We start from the raw sequence: 17,148 nt of genomic DNA on the forward strand, positions 1-17,148 counted from the left end.
CCTCCCACCCTCCTTGGCTCTGCTCTGCTCCTCCACCCCCTCTCAGAGCTGCTCTTCTCTAAAAGCTTACCTTTGGCCTCTGACCCCCAGGTGACCGTGCTCTTTGCTGGCCAGAACATCGAACGCAGCCCCTTCGAGGTGAATGTGGGCATGGCCCTGGGGGATGCCAACAAGGTGTCAGCCCGTGGTCCTGGCCTGGAGCCCATGGGCAACGTGGCCAACAAACCCACCTACTTTGACATCTACACCGCGGGTGAGGACGGCCCCCTTACACCCGACACCCCCTGACTGGGCGTGGGGCGTATGCATGGGGGCCTGGGGCAGAGTCCCAGCCAGAGGGCAGTGGTCTCAGGGTGAGGGAGCCCCAAGCAGAATGAGGGCTGATGGCCATTGTCGCAACAGGGGCCGGCACTGGTGATGTTGCCGTGGTGATCGTGGACCCGCAGGGCCGGCGAGACACAGTGGAGGTGGCCCTGGAGGACAAGGGCGACAGCACGTTCCGCTGCACGTACAGGCCTGTGATGGAGGGACCCCACACGGTGCACGTGGCCTTCGCCGGTGCCCCCATCACCCGCAGCCCTTTCCCTGTCCACGTGGCAGAAGGTAAAGGCCCTCCACCCATCCGCATGATCCCCTCCCCGACGCCAGGACACAGAGAGCGTTGCCACCGAATTCCGCGCTGAGGATTTACGGGAAATGATGCACTACCTCCAGGGGCGGGTGGGGAGCCATCTGAAGGCTTAAAATGGGCAGAAGAGCAAGCCAAGGGGTGGGGTTCTCGAGAGCTCGTCTGTCCATCCCCTGCCCCCAAGGAGGCTCAGGAGGCCACAGTGAAGGATACCAGACAGGGACCACTGTGGAAGGGTTGAGGGGGAAGCGACAGGGCCACGTGGGTGGGGGGCATTTACGTGAGCACCTGTACGCCAGGCCCTCAAGCAGTGACCCCCCACTTGGTTCTCTCTTTGCCATTCAGAGCCCCTGCCGCCGCTCGCCCCCTCCGTGCCCATCGTCCACCAGGCCAGGAGAGTGGCGCCACGTTAGTACACTCCAGTGGAGGCGGGGCCGGGCATGGCCATAGCTGACTGGCCTCACCTGTGCTGTATGGCATGGCCCAAGCGGTGTGGAATGGCCCCCCCCTTCTGTGGCATTCTGTGACAGGCCCCAAGTTCTGCGCCTTTGCCTATGTTCTGTGGCAGATCTAGTTTCTTTGCCACTTGCCTGATGATTTCCGTGATATGAGACCTCCGTTCTGTGCCATTGCCTGTGTTCCGTGGCAGGCTCCGGGTTCCGTGCCGTTGCCTGTTCTGTGGCAGTACCCGGATTCTCTGCCATTGTCTGTGTTCCGTGGCAGGCCTGGAGTATATGTCGTTGCTTGTTTGGTGGCAGCCCGTGGGTTCCATGCCATTTTATGGGTTCCGTGGCAGGCTGAGATCACTGTTCTTCGGCCTGTGTTCAGTAGCAAAGTCTGGGTTCATTGCCACTAGCAGTGTTCTGTGGCAGGCTGACTTTCACGCATTGCCTGGGATCTGTGGCAGGCTTCCGGTTATATGCATATCTCTTGTTCCATGGTGTTGCTGAGTGTTTTGTGGCATGACTTAGTTCCTAAAGCTGCTATGGTGGCTCTGAGAAGGCTCAGATGGCTCTAGGTGGGTGGCCTTGGGGTAGGTGAAAGGTCCTTCCCTGTCTCTCTTTGCTCCAGTCTCTGCTCAGGCTCTGCCCTGCCTGTGTCCCAAGCGACACTGACTCCAAGGAGCCTGGTGGGGAGGGTTTCTTGTGAGCAGCCTGATGAGGGGGGCTGGGGGCACCGTGGCCAGCTCCCTGCCCAGCATGGTCTCGGCAGCCATGGTTGTGTCGGGGGCACCAGGGAGCACGGGGGAGGGTTGCATGAGGCCATGGCCTGTGCCTGGGGGGCGTCAGGAGGACTGTGCACAGGGAGGTGGGGGATGAGAGGTGAGGGCTGAGGCTCTGTCTAGGGCCCCTCGGCGGCCCCAGCCTCACCTCTCTTCTCTCTCCCAGCCTGTAACCCCAACGCCTGCCGCGCCTCTGGGCGGGGCCTGCAGCCCAAGGGCGTGCGTGTCAAAGAGGTGGCTGACTTCAAGGTGTTCACCAAGGGTGCTGGCAGCGGGGAGCTCAAGGTCACAGTCAAGGGACCAAGTGAGTGCCAGGGGGCCGTGGTGGGAGTCGGGGCACAGGGGGGAAATACAGCCAGTGGTTCTGAGCCCCTGAGGGCAGTGATGGTCAGCACCACGCCCCCCCAGGGGGCTCCAAAGAGACGCTGACTGGAGGCTCCCTGGGACCTTAGGCACATTGTCTGACCTCTGCCTCAGTCTCCCAGTGTCCAAGCTGGGAATGCTGCTCTCGCCGGTGTGCTGCCCTGGGCTGTTACACAGTGCCTACCAGCAGCAGTGTCCTCAGGCTGGACCTGGGTCCCAGGGGTCCCGGAGGGGACTGAGCAGCTGGGACTCGCAGAGCATTGACCCTCCACTTCCCACACCTCCTCAGAAGGCACAGAGGAGCCGGTGAAGGTGCGGGAGGCTGGGGACGGTGTGTTCGAGTGCGAGTACTACCCCGTGGTGCCTGGCAAGTACGTGGTGACCATCACATGGGGCGGCTATGCCATTCCCCGCAGGTAAGCACCATGCGGCCCCCGTGCCTCCAGGTCTGGGCCCTCAGAGGGTGGGAGAGGGAGGCGGGCTGCCTGGGACTCTGAGGGAAGGGAGGGGGACGAGTACCTCTGGTGGGGGCAGCTCCTGGCATGGACACCAGCTCCCTCTTTGCCCAGCCCCTTTGAGGTGCAGGTGAGCCCAGAGGCAGGAGTGCAGAAGGTGCGGGCCTGGGGTCCCGGCTTGGAAACTGGCCAGGTGGGCAAGTCAGCTGACTTTGTGGTGGAGGCCATTGGCACAGAGGTGGGGACGCTGGGTAAGTGGCTGGGGTGGTGACAGATGGGAAGTGGGGGGAGTGGTGTGATGGAAGGACACTGGGGGGTGACTGGGGTCAGGAGGTGGGAGTGCTAGCGAGTGTCGAGATGAGACTGGGAGATGGGACGTGGGTGATCAGGGTGGTGACGCCGGGAGAGCAATGCCCCGGGGACCTGCCTGAGTATCCAAGTTGCTTCTTGTACCCTCTGACCCTCCCCATCTTTCATCTAGGCTTCTCCATTGAGGGCCCTTCACAGGCCAAGATTGAGTGTGATGACAAGGGAGATGGCTCCTGCGACGTGCGGTACTGGCCCACAGAACCAGGGGAGTATGCCGTGCACGTCATCTGCGACGATGAGGACATTCGAGACTCGCCCTTCATTGCCCACATCCAGCCAGCTCCACCCGACTGCTTCCCGGACAAGGTGGGGGTCCCAGCTCCCGCGGGCCTGGGACAAGGTGAACAGGCCCTCCTCCAGTCCCCAACACAGCCCTCTGGTCTTGCCCCTGCGCAGGTGAAGGCCTTTGGGCCCGGCCTGGAGCCCACTGGCTGCATCGTGGACAAGCCAGCAGAGTTCACCATTGATGCCCGTGCTGCTGGCAAGGGAGACCTGAAGCTCTATGCCCAGGTGGGGTGTTGCCCCATCTCTGTGCCCCTCGCCGCTGTAGCAGGGACCCTGGGGGGGGGGTGGGGGCAAGTTAGAGAAAGGGGCCTCCAGGCATCACAGGACTGATTCTCGTGGATCCATTAGAACTATGAAAAATTTAAAGTTTTGTGTTTTCTTATTGATGATAATCTTAAAAACATATTTTACCAAATGTATATTTTTGTACTAATAATTTGCAATTGAAAGATGATTTGACTGAGTAAGACATTGGTTTCTCACAGTGGTGTCCACTGACCCCTAGAGGTTAACGAATATGTTCTTGGGTCCAAGAGGATGATTTCTTCTTTAAAAGGTTATTTATTCAATTTTAGGAACATTGATTTAGCTGAGCGTTTCCCCTGACAACACATTTCAGAGACCTAGGCTGGGAGACCAGGCCACGCAGATGGTCTAGAGCCTGGCCTCCCTGTTCCCAGGGTGCGCCCTGGCCACCAGAGCTTGTGGCACTAGGCTCTCCCGGTCTGAGGTCTGTGGCTGGGCGGGGCCTGTGAGTGGGTTGGCGGTGGGTAAGGAGGATGGCCCATGGCCAGCAGAGGGCGCTGGTGCTCTAGGAGTCCGGGGCACTCCAAGAACCTTGCTTTGGGTGACGCCCACAGGACGCAGAGGGCTGCCCCATTGACATCAAGGTCATCCCCAACGGCGATGGTACCTTCCGCTGCTCCTACGTGCCCACCAAGCCTATTAAACACACCATCATCATCTCCTGGGGAGGCGTCAACGTCCCCAAGAGCCCCTTCCGGGTATGTCCTTTGCTCCCTGCCCCATGCCCACTGCCAGGGGCCTCAGAGGGAGGGCGGAGCCTCACGCAGGAGATGTTGGCTGTCCCTGGGCCCTGTCATCGCTCCCCACCTCAAGGCCCCTGCGAAGATGCTAAAACTGGTCCTGCTAAGGCTGGGCTCAGAAGTGCTGGGGAAAGGGATAGACCTTGAGGAAGGGGCATCGTGCTGACCATCGACTCTTCCCCACAGGTAAACGTGGGAGAGGGCAGTCACCCCGAGCGGGTGAAGGTGTACGGCCCTGGCGTGGAGAAGACAGGCCTCAAGGCTAATGAGCCCACCTACTTCACGGTGGACTGCAGCGAGGCGGGGCAAGGTGCCCTGAGGACCAGGGAGTGGGGCGGGGCTGGGCGGGGCCGGGCAGGGTCTGGGTGGGAGGCGCTGGTACCCTCCACCTGGTCCCAGCTGTAGGGGGACTGGTCAAGTGCAGGAGGTCGTTGAGCCCCCCGCTCATGGCCTCGTGCCTGCCTCCTCTCAGGCGATGTAAGCATTGGCATCAAGTGTGCCCCCGGCGTGGTGGGCCCTGCAGAGGCTGACATCGACTTTGACATCATCAAGAATGACAATGACACCTTCACAGTCAAGTACACACCTCCAGGGGCCGGCCGCTACACCATCATGGTGTTGTTTGCCAACCAGGTACCCTACGCTTGGGTTTTGGTTGTCACGGGTGGCTGCACACCCCACCCTGCCCCGGCCCACATCTCAGTCAGCAGCTTAAGAGGCAGTCGTTTGGGAACAATTCTACAGCCGTTGATTGCGCACTTCCTATGTGTAGGCAGCGTGCCTCAGAGGAAACAAAGGGCACTTTTTCAGAGACTGCTCGTGTCCACCCTGACCAAGCTTTTTCTCCCTCCAGGAGATCCCTGCCAGCCCCTTCCATATCAAGGTGGACCCATCCCATGATGCCAGCAAGGTCAAGGCTGAGGGCCCTGGGCTGAACCGCACAGGTAGGTGTCTGAGTCGGGGCTGGGCTGGGGTGGGGGTGGGGCTGGGTGGCCGCCAGCCCCTCACCACCATCTCGGGGTGACTCCCCAGGTGTGGAAGTTGGGAAGCCCACTCACTTCACGGTGCTGACCAAGGGAGCCGGCAAGGCCAAGCTGGACGTGCACTTTGCCGGGGCTGCCAAGGGAGAAGCTGTGCGAGACTTTGAAATCATCGACAACCACGACTACTCCTACACTGTCAAGTACACGGCCGTGCAGCAGGTGTGTCCGCCCCCTCCGTGCTCCACCCGTCCCGGCTATGGGGTCGTGGGTCTCCTTCCTTCAGTCTCATAGGGCCCGCTCTGCATGTAGCCTCCCAGATCTTGCCCTTTCCTGCCTTCCATCCTCTCTCGCTGTGGATCTCTGAGCCTCTGGTCCACATCGGCCAAAGGCATGTCGCCAGGCTGTGCCAAGCCACCCAGTTCTGACCTCCTGTTGTACCCAATAGGGCAACATGGCAGTGACAGTGACCTATGGTGGAGACCCTGTCCCCAAGAGCCCCTTTGTGGTGAATGTGGCACCCCCGCTGGACCTCAGCAAAGTCAAAGTTCAAGGCCTCAACAGCAGTAAGTGGGGCAAGAGCTGCCCTGGGAGTGAGGAGAGCTGGGGGGGGGGCAGTGGGTTGCAGTCTCTGCTCACGGTGTCCCTTGCCGTCTACACAGAGGTGGCTGTGGGACAAGAACAGGCATTTTCTGTGAACACACGAGGGGCTGGTGGTCAGGGCCAGCTGGACGTGCGGATGACCTCACCCTCCCGACGACCCATCCCCTGCAAGCTGGAGCCTGGGGGTGGAGCTGAAGCCCAGGCTGTGCGCTACATGCCCCCTGAGGAGGGGCCCTACAAGGTGGATATCACCTACGATGGTCACCCGGTGCCTGGCAGCCCCTTCGCCGTGGAGGGTGTCCTGCCCCCTGACCCCTCCAAGGTGAGGAAATAGGGGCTGGTGGGAGCTGGGAGTTGGGGGCTTCTAGCGAAGATGGGTAAGTCACAGGGGCAGAGGCCAGAGGGCCTTACGTCCTGGAGTGAGCATAGCCGGGGACCCAGGGCCGAGGCAGTCCCCCACCTCAGGACCTGCCTTTGAGACTGCTTAGTGTTTTTTTGGTTTTGATTTTTGTATTTTTATTGAAGTATAGTTGATTTATAATGTTGTGTTCATTACTGCTGTACAACAAAGTGATTCAGTTATACATGTATGTACATACTTTTTTTTAATGTTCTTTTCCATTATGGTTGGTCGTAGGATTTTTTTTTTTTTTTGGCTGCACTGAGCAGCATGTGGGATCTTAGGTCCCCGACCAGGGATCAAACCTGTGCCCCCTGCAGTGGAAGCACAGTGTCCTAACCACTGGATGGACAGGGAAGTCCCTGTCACAGGTTATTGAATATAGTGCTCTGTGCTATGCAGTAGAACCTTGTTGTTTATCCATCCTACATATAAAAGCTTATATCGAGACAGCTCAGCTATTAAAAGCCTGGCCTTGGATCTGACCTGGGCTTCAATCCCAGGTCCACCAGCTGCGACAAATTATTTAATCTCTCTACCTGCGTTTCCTCGCCTGGAATTGTTATAAGGACTCAGCCTGTGGTAGCTGCTACAATTGAAAGCGCTTAGCTGATTTGAGAGCCACGAAGGCCTCGTGGGCGAGGTCAGGTGTAGGTAATCCACACACCTGTTCCTTCTTTTAGGTCTGTGCTTACGGCCCTGGTCTCAAGGGCGGGCTGGTAGGCACGCCAGCGCCCTTCTCCATCGACACCAAGGGGGCGGGCACGGGTGGCCTGGGGCTGACCGTGGAGGGCCCCTGCGAGGCCAAGATCGAGTGCCAGGACAATGGCGATGGCTCGTGTGCTGTCAGCTACCTGCCCACGGAGCCGGGCGAGTACACCATCAACATCCTGTTTGCCGAAGCCCACATCCCCGGCTCGCCCTTCAAGGCTACCATCCGGCCCGTGTTCGACCCGAGCAAGGTGCGGGCCAGTGGTCCAGGCCTGGAGCGCGGCAAGGCTGGCGAGGCAGCCACCTTCACTGTGGACTGCTCGGAGGCGGGCGAGGCTGAGCTGACCATCGAGATCCTGTCGGACGCCGGCGTCAAGGCCGAGGTGCTGATCCACAACAATGCCGACGGCACCTACCACATCACCTACAGCCCCGCCTTCCCCGGCACCTACACCATTACCATCAAGTATGGCGGGCACCCCGTACCCAAATTCCCCACCCGCGTCCATGTGCAGCCCGCTGTCGACACCAGTGGAGTCAAGGTCTCGGGACCCGGTGTGGAGCCCCACGGTGAGTGAGAGAGGAGCCTGGAGCTGGTCGCATCGCCAGTCAGGGAGGGAGGGAAGCGGGGCTGAGGGCTTGTGGGGGGGGAAGGGAGGGCTTTGGGGCAGCGCTGAGTCTTTAGGGCTCAGATACCCCAGAAGAAGGCGCCTGAGCCAAAGGCAGGACGCGGAGCTTCACCTCCGGTCTTGTGGCAAAATTGCATTTTCCTGGGGAGATTCGCAACTTGCATCAGCTGATCTGAGAAAGCTAAGAACCTTGCTCTCCATGGTACAGAGGGAAAGCTTTGGGGTTGAGGGTGACAAGAGTCAGGAGACAGTTCAGCTCAGCTCGGTGACTGTGAGTTACCATCTGCTGGGGGCCAGACCCTGGGCTAGGCACGGCGGGGTGTGCAGAGGAACCTAAGACCCAGACCCGCCCTCAAGGGGCGCACAGCCTGGTGGGGAGACTCAGGTGAACAGAGTGTCAGTATGTGGTGAGGGGAGCGAAGGCAGGGGCAGTGGGAGGCGGGGCCCGGAGCTCGGAGCTCGCAGGGCCGAGCGGGGCAGGGCTCAGGCTGGGGAGCAGCAGGTGGGGAGGAGGAGAGGCCTCAGAGTGGGGGAGGGAGGGCGCGCTGGGGTGAGCAGTTGTGTGAAGGCTGCCCCCAACCTATGCTGAGCTCTCGTCTCCTGGGAGCCAGGTGTCCTGCGTGAGGTGACCACTGAGTTCACTGTGGACGCAAGATCCTTGACAGCCACGGGTGGGAACCACGTGACGGCTCGCGTGCTCAACCCCTCGGGCGCTAAGACGGATACCTACCTGACAGACAACGGGGATGGCACCTACCGAGTGCAGTACACGGCCTACGAAGAGGGTGAGGGGCTGGGCTGAGCGGGGACGGTGGGGATCTGATGCCGGCATTTTCGGGGGTTGGGGAGGTAGGGGCCTCGCACACCCTGACTTGCACCGTGTGGCTGGCTTCCAGGAGTGCATTTGGTGGAGGTGCTGTATGATGACGTAGCTGTGCCCAAGAGCCCCTTCCGAGTGGGCGTGACTGAGGGCTGTGACCCCACTCGCGTCCGGGCCTTTGGGCCAGGCCTGGAGGGTGGCTTGGTCAACAAGGCTAACCGCTTCACTGTGGAAACGAGGTATTCCTCCCTCCGCCTTTCCTAACCTTGACCCTGATCCCAGCCACCTGGCCTCCCCCTTCACCCTTCTGTGTGTGCCTCATCCCCAGCCTATCCCCTGTCAAGGGTGCAAACCTCCCCCAGTGTCCGAACCCCTGTAGCTGGTCCCTTCTCAGCTGGGCCCCCAGCCCCCATTCAGCTTCTCCATCCCCACTCACTGGCCCTAGCGGAGCTGATATAGGGGTGTCATCTTGTAGGGGAGCTGGCACTGGGGGCCTAGGCCTAGCCATCGAGGGCCCGTCGGAAGCCAAGATGTCCTGCAAGGACAACAAGGATGGTAGTTGCACCGTGGAGTACATCCCTTTCACCCCTGGAGACTATGACGTCAACATCACCTTCGGGGGCCGGCCCATCCCAGGTGTGCACGGGGTGGGTGGGACTCAGGGAGGGCAGCAGGAGGCCTGCTCAGCGAGACAGAAACTGGAAGGAAGTCGGGTGTGGGGACTCATCCCTAGAGCAGGAAAGCCCCGAGCCCAGCCGGCAGGGAGGACGTGGAGCAGGCAGGCGCTGCGGTCACGGCCAAGAGGCAGGGCGGTGCGTGCAGTTCGTTCCCAGAGGTCCAGCACTGGTGTCTTGGCCCTTTGTCTGGAGCGCCAGACCTCGTGGGTTCGGTCACTCAGACACAGTGCAAGCCTCTGTCGCTGGCTCAGCAAGGACAGCCTCTCACACCCTCTCCCTCTCACTGTCTGCAAAGCAAGGAACCCCCCTGCCCTCCTGCATGGCCGAGTTGCTCAGGGCAGGGGTAGGGGTGGGGAGGGCGGGGTTATGTCTTCAATTATCACATAACTCGGGCCTGCTGAAATTGGACATTTCTCTTCCTTATCTAATTTCACGCTGGCAAAAATGCATTTTGTTACAGATACTCCACTTTTAACATTTTATTAATTTAGGAAGGCCTTCTTCCAGGCTTGTGGTCTAAATAAGTGGATTTGCCCAGCCGCAGTCCGTAGCCAAGCAGCCAAGCTTATTTTCCTTGTTTACATTTTCTTAGCAAGTCTCTAAGCGTTTGCACATTTGGTCTGGTCTCCCTGGGGCATTTCAAAGGCAAGGAAGGCGTCGTCCTCCTCCTCCTCGTTCGTTGGTGTCAGGTAGACCCTCCTGGGCAGGTGGGTAGGGGCTGATGTCCCTCTCCTTGCAGGGAGTCCATTCCGGGTGCCAGTGAAGGATGTGGTGGACCCTGGGAAGGTGAAGTGCTCCGGCCCAGGGCTGGGAGCCGGTGTCAGGGCCCGGGTACCCCAGACCTTCAAGGTGGACTGCAGCCAAGCTGGCCGGGCCGCCCTGCAGGTGGCCGTGCTGAGCCCCACAGGTATGGAATGTCTGGGGCAGGGTGGAGGGAGGCAGAAGTGATGCCAAGAGGCTTTGCTGACCCTGCTCCCCTTGCCCAGGTGTGGCTGAGCCTGTGGAGGTGCGTGACAATGGAGATGGCACCCATACCGTGCACTACACCCCAGCCACCGACGGGCCCTACACAGTCGCTGTCAAGTATGCCGACCAGGAGGTGCCACGCAGGTGAGGCCCAGCTTTGGGCTCCTGTGCTGTGCTGAGCTCTGGGGAGCTCCCACTGGGGCCGCACCTGCAGGGCCACTGCAGGGCCCTGGAAACACCCCTCCTACTTGTCTTCGCCTCATCCCATCTCTGCTGCCCCATCCCGCTCTTCCTCAGGGCCCCCTGCCTGTCTCCACCCTGGAGGTGGCACAGCCCCAGGGGCTCTCCTCTGGCTGGGCTGTCCCTCCATGTAGATACAAAATTTACAAAATTAGTGCCTTGGGAAAAGGCACCATGTAGCTACAAAAAGGTGCGAGAGGGCAGCCTCCTGCATCCTCCTCTTTAAACAATTCACGGCATCTTCCTGGAGAATGGAGAAGAAATGCTCAGGCTTTGTCAGGGGCACAGCTGTGTGACCCTCCCCCAGACTCAGGCTGTGACCTGGTCCCTCCTCCCTGCCAGGAGTCATCTCCCCTGCTCATGAATGTGGGGAGGACTCCAGGCCCCAAACGAGACGGGATTCCCTTTGCCCCAGAGCTTGAGCCAACTGTCCATCCCTTCTGCCCCTCAAGCCCCTTCAAGATCAAGGTGCTTCCAGCCCACGATGCCAGCAAGGTGCGGGCCAGTGGCCCCGGGCTCAATGCCTCTGGCATCCCTGCCAGCCTGCCTGTGGAGTTCACCATCGATGCCCGGGATGCTGGGGAGGGCTTGCTCACTGTCCAGATCCTGGTGAGTCCATGTGCCGCCCCCCTCTCAGCTGAGGCTCTGGGCACAGGCTGGCCTTGACCTCTGTTCCTCCCCCAGGACCCTGAGGGTAAGCCCAAGAAGGCCAACATCCGAGACAATGGGGATGGCACGTACACCGTGTCCTACCTCCCGGACATGAGTGGCCGGTACACCATCACCATCAAGTATGGCGGCGATGAGATCCCCTACTCGCCCTTCCGCATCCACGCCCTGCCCACTGGGGACGCCAGCAAGTGCCTGGTCACAGGTGGGCACTCACCCCGCCTCCCCTGCCCCTCCCCCTCCCCCACCCCCACCCCCCCATCCTGAGCACTGCGTGGCTTACACTCTTCTCCATTTCCAGTGTCCATCGGAGGCCACGGCCTGGGTGAGTGCCCCTTCTCCTCTCTTTCTGCTGTGGGCTGAGGTGGTGGGAGAGTGGGGAACTGTGGGGGGCTGGGCACAGGCCCGCGGACCCCTGACCGGACATTCCTGTGTGGCAGGTGCCTGCCTGGGCCCCCGCATCCAGATTGGGGAGGAGACGGTGATCACGGTGGACGCCAAGGCAGCAGGCAAGGGGAAGGTGACGTGCACGGTGTCCACGCCGGATGGGGCAGAGCTTGACGTGGATGTGGTTGAGAACCACGACGGCACCTTCGACATCTACTACACAGCGCCCAAGCCGGGCAAGTACGTCATCACCATCCGCTTTGGAGGCGAGCACGTCCCCAACAGTCCCTTCCACGTGCTGGTAAGCTCCGCGGCCACAGTGGGACTAGGGCGGCTGGGGAGGTGGGCCGGGCCCTCTTAGTGGTAGCAGGGGATCCCAGAACCTGTCCCCACATCTGATGGATCAGGGACCCAGAGTGCCCCAGAGTCGAGTCTTTGCTTTCCCTGCAGCCTCCCAACCCAGGAGGTGAGCACAGCCCTGCTTCTGGCCCCTCTGGTGGTTGGTCAGCTCTCTGGTGGAACTTGCCGTGTTCCTTCTGACCCCCGGGCCCACTGTCCCTGTACATCTCCCCAGGGTGGCCCTGCAGGACGATGAAGCCCTCCAGAGGGTAGAGCACCCAAGATATCCATCCTGCCCTGTGGGTAGCCCGGGACTTCAGGTCCCTGGGCCATTCTCTGCGTCAGCTCGTGGTCACTCGAGCTGGCGTGTACCGGCTTGCTGCGTCCTGTGCCCTCCCGCGCCTGGCTTCCCAGGCGTGAGACTCCATGCCCCGCGTGGAGGAGCCCTCTGACTGAGCAGCTGCACAGGCCCAGTACCTACCCCGCACACTGGGCACTGCCACCTCCCACCCGGGCCACACCTCGCCCCCCTCCTCCTCTTCCTTCATTTCTTCTCTTCTTCAGGGGCCAGGACTGGGGCATGGTTTGGGGTCATCTTGGGGGAGCAGGCGGGAGTCAGGCTGGGCAGACGGATCCCCAGGCTGGGCGCGGCACCTCTTCTCTTGCAGCTGACACGCCTCTCCTGCCCTCTGGCTTCACCATTAACCATCTTTTTCTTTGCTCATTTGCTCTGACTTCAGTCATGGCTCAGGCCAAGCTCCCCAGGCCTTCCCCAGCCAATGACTGTTCCCTCTCACCTGCCACAGGCCACAGAGGAGCCAGTGGTGCCCGTGGAGCCAATGGAGTCCATGCTGAGACCCTTCAACCTGGTCATCCCCTTCACTGTGCAGAAAGGGGAGCTCACAGGTACTGCCCCGGGGCCCTGAGGCATGAGGGCTCAAAGGGAGGACACCTGTGTCCAGGCCCAGAGCAGGGAAGCAAGCTACCCAGGGTCACACAGCAAGTTGGGCAGAGCTGGAACTCAGACTCCAGCTTTCTGTCTCCCAGGTCAGGGTTCATCCTGACGCTCCAGGCTGTCTCCTGGTGCCTGACCTCTGGGGTAGAAGCAGAACCACACAGGAGTGGGGGCCTGGGGCAGCAAAGGGGGTTGAGGTAGGAGAAACTGGGGTCCCCCACTTAACCCTCTGCCTGGCAGGGGAGGTGCGGATGCCCTCTGGGAAGACCGCCCGGCCCAGCATCACTGACAACAAGGATGGCACCATCACGGTGAGGTACGCACCCACCGAGAAAGGCCTGCACCAGATGGGGATCAAGTATGACGGCAACCACATCCCTGGTGAGTCGGGGGCCAGGCTGGGCTTGGCTGGGCTGAGAGGAGCCCATAGTGACTTCACCCTCATCTGCCTTCTTTCAACAAATCTTTATTGAGCACCTGCTGTGTGCAGACACCATGTGAGGCCTGGGAAGTCTGGTGCCCTGGTGGGAGGCCCCTGTGGCAGAGATGCAGGGCTCAGCAGGGAGCCTGTGGGGAGGTGCGGGGGCCGAGGTGGGCTCAGGCAGCTCCTGTCCTCACTATTGACCCAGCCCCCTTTCTCCGACCACCCCCAGGGAGCCCCCTGCAGTTCTACGTGGATGCCATCAACAGCCGCCACGTCAGTGCCTATGGGCCAGGCCTGAGCCATGGCATGGTCAACAAGCCGGCCACCTTCACCATCGTCACCAAGGATGCTGGGGAAGGTGAGGGGAGCTGGGTGGGGGCAGCCAGTGCAGGGGTGAGGGCAGGACCTCTGATCTCAGCCCTTCCTCCACCCACAGGGGGTCTGTCCCTGGCCGTGGAGGGCCCGTCCAAGGCAGAGATCACCTGCAAGGACAACAAGGATGGCACCTGCACCGTGTCCTACCTCCCCACGGCGCCTGGAGACTACAGCATCATCGTGCGATTTGACGACAAGCACATTCCGGGGAGCCCCTTCACAGCCAAGATCACAGGTGGGTGGACGTGTGGGCACACAGCCTGCCACACACACCCCAGCACACAACGGATGTGCAAGCCCAGTATGTTCAAGTAAGTCACCGGGGCGTTAGGGTAGGGCCCCCTCGAGGTGGAAGAGGTCATTTTTGGATAAATGTAAGGAACACTCTATCCTCTAGAGCAGGTGAGAAACATCCAGCCACCCTTTGAAAACAAATCTTGTTGAGTTTTTTAAGTCAGGGTACTGATAATCCCTTTTGATAGATGAGGAAGCCAGCAGGCCCAGAGGGGCTAAGCAACTTGATCAGAGCCACACAGCGGGAAAGGGCTATGGGCTGTCTGGCCCAGTCTAGTTTTTTGGTTCCATGCAATCACGTGACTCAGGATTTACATTCGTGTAAATTAGGGATTTAACCCATTCAGGACTGGGGCATCCCCAGGGGAGCTGGGTGTGAATGGAGACTGCGCTCTCCCTGGTCTCTCTGTGCCTCTGGGTGGTCCCCAGACTCTGTTGAGTCCAGCAGGGGCTGCCAGGAAGTCTCCTGATCTCCATGAGGGCAGGGCCTGCCTGGAGTCACACTGCCTGACATGCCAACTCTCCCCCAGGTGATGACTCAATGAGGACGTCACAGCTGAACGTGGGCACCTCCACGGATGTGTCACTGAAGATCACCGAGAGTGACCTGAGCCTGCTGACCGCCAGCATCCGCGCCCCCTCGGGCAACGAGGAGCCCTGCCTGCTGAAGCGCCTGCCCAACCGGCACATTGGTGAGCACGGGGCCACGGGAGGGGCCCGGCGGGGTGGGGGGGGCGAGGAAGGCGGGGGCAGCCGCAAAGGAACACTGCCAGGCCCAGGGCTCCATTCATGCCTGACCTCCCTCCCAACAGGCATCTCCTTCACCCCCAAGGAGGTTGGGGAGCATGTGGTGAGCGTGCGCAAGAGCGGCAAGCACGTCACCAACAGCCCCTTCAAGATCCTGGTGGGACCGTCTGAGATCGGGGATGCCAGCAAGGTGCGGGTCTGGGGCAAGGGCCTGTCTGAGGGACACACGTTCCAGGTGGCGGAGTTCATCGTGGACACTCGTAATGCAGGTGCTTCTTGCCCCAGAGACCCCTCATTTCAGCTTGTGCCGCCAGTGACGACTAGTCCTTTCCTGCCCCGTGCCCCTTGGCCGTACACTCCTCCCTGAACTTCCTGGCCCAGTCTCTGCTGAGATTCACATTCTGGGGCCCCTTTGGGGAGAGTGATGTCCCCATGTCACTTCTCCCATGTTTCAGAGAAAGCTCAGCTTTACTGAGTTTGGCTCTCCGTTGCTCACTAGAACCCAAGAGGCCTGCCTTAGGAATTTTCCAGACTACCTATCCCCGACCCTCTGGGTCAGTGCCTGGCTCACCCCTTCTCCTCCTGCTGAGGCATCTTTTGTTAGTGGTTGATACACCTTGGGTGCCTGTTCCGGACAGAGCCTGTAGTTTGGGGAGGGGAGAGCAGAACAGCAGTGGGGACTGAGGGAGACGTGTCCCTTGTTCCCTGCTAGGTTATGGGGGCCTGGGGCTGAGTATTGAAGGCCCTAGCAAGGTGGACATCAACTGTGAGGATATGGAGGACGGCACATGCAAAGTTACCTACTGCCCCACGGAACCGGGCACCTACATCATCAACATCAAGTTTGCCGACAAGCACGTGCCTGGTAAGGCGCTGAGCTGCTGCTGGGACAGGCCAAGAGGCCAGCGACGAGTGATCTGAGACGCCCGACCCTCCCTTTCTCCCCTACAGGAAGCCCCTTCACGGTGAAGGTTACAGGCGAGGGCCGCATGAAGGAAAGCATCACCCGGCGCAGGCAGGCGCCGTCCATTGCCACCATCGGCAGCACCTGTGACCTCAACCTCAAGATCCCAGGTGGGAGGCAGGAGCCGGGGGGTGGGGTGGGAGGTGGGGTGGGGGCGGGAGCAGGGCAATGGGGAAGGCCCAGGGCCTGCCCCCACGGTCTCTGTCCTGCTGGCTCGTTTCTTACCTTCCTCCCCGCCTTGGGCTCCATGCGTCGCACAGGGAACTGGTTCCAGATGGTGTCGGCCCAGGAGCGCCTGACGCGCACCTTCACGCGCAGCAGCCACACGTACACCCGCACAGAGCGCACGGAGATCAGCAAGACTCGGGGCGGAGAGACCAAGCGTGAGGTGCGGGTGGAGGAGTCCACCCAGGTTGGCGGAGACCCCTTCCCCGCCGTCTTCGGGGACTTCCTGGGCCGGGAACGCCTGGGCTCTTTTGGCAGCATCACCCGGCAGCAGGAGGGTGAGCAGGGCGGGGCTGGGGTCTTCACAGGGAGGCTGGGCTCTCCGTCCCTCGGGACAAGAGGGGGCGGCTGTTGGTCTGAGTGGAGGAGGGGGTTTTACTGAGGGAGGGAGGGAAGGGCCAGGGCCAGGAGCAGCCCCCGTGTCGCCCTGACATTCCCCACCTGCTGCAGGTGAGGCCAGCTCTCAGGACATGACCGCACAGGTGACCAGCCCGTCAGGCAAGACGGAAGCCGCAGAGATCGTGGAGGGAGAGGACAGCGCGTACAGTGTGCGCTTTGTGCCCCAGGAGATGGGGCCCCACACGGTCACCGTCAAGTACCGCGGCCAGCATGTGCCAGGCAGCCCCTTTCAGTTCACCGTGGGGCCACTGGGTGAAGGCGGTGCCCATAAGGTGCGAGCTGGAGGCACAGGGCTGGAGCGAGGGGTGGCCGGCGTGCCAGGTAAGGGGCAGGGGGCCGGGGCGGGGGGCGGGGGCAGGGCAGCCACCAGGGTGGACCATGGTGCTGAGGAGCTGCCCCTGTCCCGTTTCCATCTGCAGCCGAGTTCAGCATCTGGACCCGAGAAGCGGGTGCTGGGGGCCTGTCTATTGCTGTGGAGGGTCCCAGCAAGGCGGAGATTGCATTTGAGGACCGCAAAGATGGCTCCTGTGGGGTCTCCTATGTTGTGCAGGAACCAGGTGGGTGTCCCCCACGGGGCTGGGCCTGCCTGACCTTCCAGACTGGGTTTCTGCTCGCCCAGGCAGGAGATGGGGCTACTGAACCAACTCTTCACCTGGGCTGCCGCTCTTTCTCTGCCCTGTCTCCCTCCACCCCACACTCCTGGGAATGCACGTCTGTCTCCAGAGCTGAGCCCCGACCCAGGAGCTTGTTCTGGGATGAGGCCAGGGTGGAGGGGGTTCCACCCTGCTGTCCCCAGTCCTGGGGCCTGTGCTGACTGGCCTTCCCTCCCCAGGTGACTATGAAGTCTCCATCAAGTTCAACGATGAGCACATCCCAGACAGCCCTTTTGTGGTACCCGTGGCCTCCCTCTCAGACGACGCTCGCCGTCTCACTGTCACTAGCCTCCAGGTGTGTGCCTGGGGGCCCCTTTGCCACC

At 61.1% G+C, this 17,148-nt stretch overlaps 1 protein-coding gene across 2 annotated transcripts in view; it reads left to right on the forward strand.

Moving 5' to 3' along the window:
- The window catches only part of FLNC (filamin C), a 28,174-nt gene that overhangs the window by 7,821 nt on the left and 3,205 nt on the right, over positions 1-17,148 (forward strand). For both annotated transcript variants that reach the window (XM_073809916.1, XM_033863225.2), the window contains exons 7-42: positions 91-253; positions 403-603; positions 2,017-2,154; positions 2,503-2,629; positions 2,783-2,919; positions 3,150-3,343; positions 3,434-3,547; positions 4,183-4,326; positions 4,555-4,678; positions 4,841-5,001; positions 5,222-5,312; positions 5,401-5,570; positions 5,797-5,914; positions 6,011-6,273; positions 7,035-7,632; positions 8,303-8,476; positions 8,588-8,750; positions 8,987-9,147; positions 9,928-10,095; positions 10,175-10,298; positions 10,847-11,003; positions 11,079-11,268; positions 11,365-11,388; positions 11,504-11,751; positions 12,596-12,695; positions 12,985-13,125; positions 13,398-13,526; positions 13,605-13,778; positions 14,368-14,529; positions 14,650-14,853; positions 15,297-15,449; positions 15,536-15,658; positions 15,809-16,051; positions 16,224-16,493; positions 16,592-16,729; positions 17,005-17,120. In XM_073809916.1, the coding sequence (XP_073666017.1) occupies positions 91-253; positions 403-603; positions 2,017-2,154; positions 2,503-2,629; positions 2,783-2,919; positions 3,150-3,343; positions 3,434-3,547; positions 4,183-4,326; positions 4,555-4,678; positions 4,841-5,001; positions 5,222-5,312; positions 5,401-5,570; positions 5,797-5,914; positions 6,011-6,273; positions 7,035-7,632; positions 8,303-8,476; positions 8,588-8,750; positions 8,987-9,147; positions 9,928-10,095; positions 10,175-10,298; positions 10,847-11,003; positions 11,079-11,268; positions 11,365-11,388; positions 11,504-11,751; positions 12,596-12,695; positions 12,985-13,125; positions 13,398-13,526; positions 13,605-13,778; positions 14,368-14,529; positions 14,650-14,853; positions 15,297-15,449; positions 15,536-15,658; positions 15,809-16,051; positions 16,224-16,493; positions 16,592-16,729; positions 17,005-17,120 (6,105 nt within the window). The remainder of the gene's footprint in view (positions 1-90; positions 254-402; positions 604-2,016; positions 2,155-2,502; positions 2,630-2,782; positions 2,920-3,149; positions 3,344-3,433; positions 3,548-4,182; positions 4,327-4,554; positions 4,679-4,840; positions 5,002-5,221; positions 5,313-5,400; positions 5,571-5,796; positions 5,915-6,010; positions 6,274-7,034; positions 7,633-8,302; positions 8,477-8,587; positions 8,751-8,986; positions 9,148-9,927; positions 10,096-10,174; positions 10,299-10,846; positions 11,004-11,078; positions 11,269-11,364; positions 11,389-11,503; positions 11,752-12,595; positions 12,696-12,984; positions 13,126-13,397; positions 13,527-13,604; positions 13,779-14,367; positions 14,530-14,649; positions 14,854-15,296; positions 15,450-15,535; positions 15,659-15,808; positions 16,052-16,223; positions 16,494-16,591; positions 16,730-17,004; positions 17,121-17,148) is intronic.

Source organism: Tursiops truncatus, chromosome 9 (assembly GCF_011762595.2).
Source record: "Tursiops truncatus isolate mTurTru1 chromosome 9, mTurTru1.mat.Y, whole genome shotgun sequence".
NCBI lineage: Eukaryota > Metazoa > Chordata > Mammalia > Artiodactyla > Delphinidae > Tursiops > Tursiops truncatus.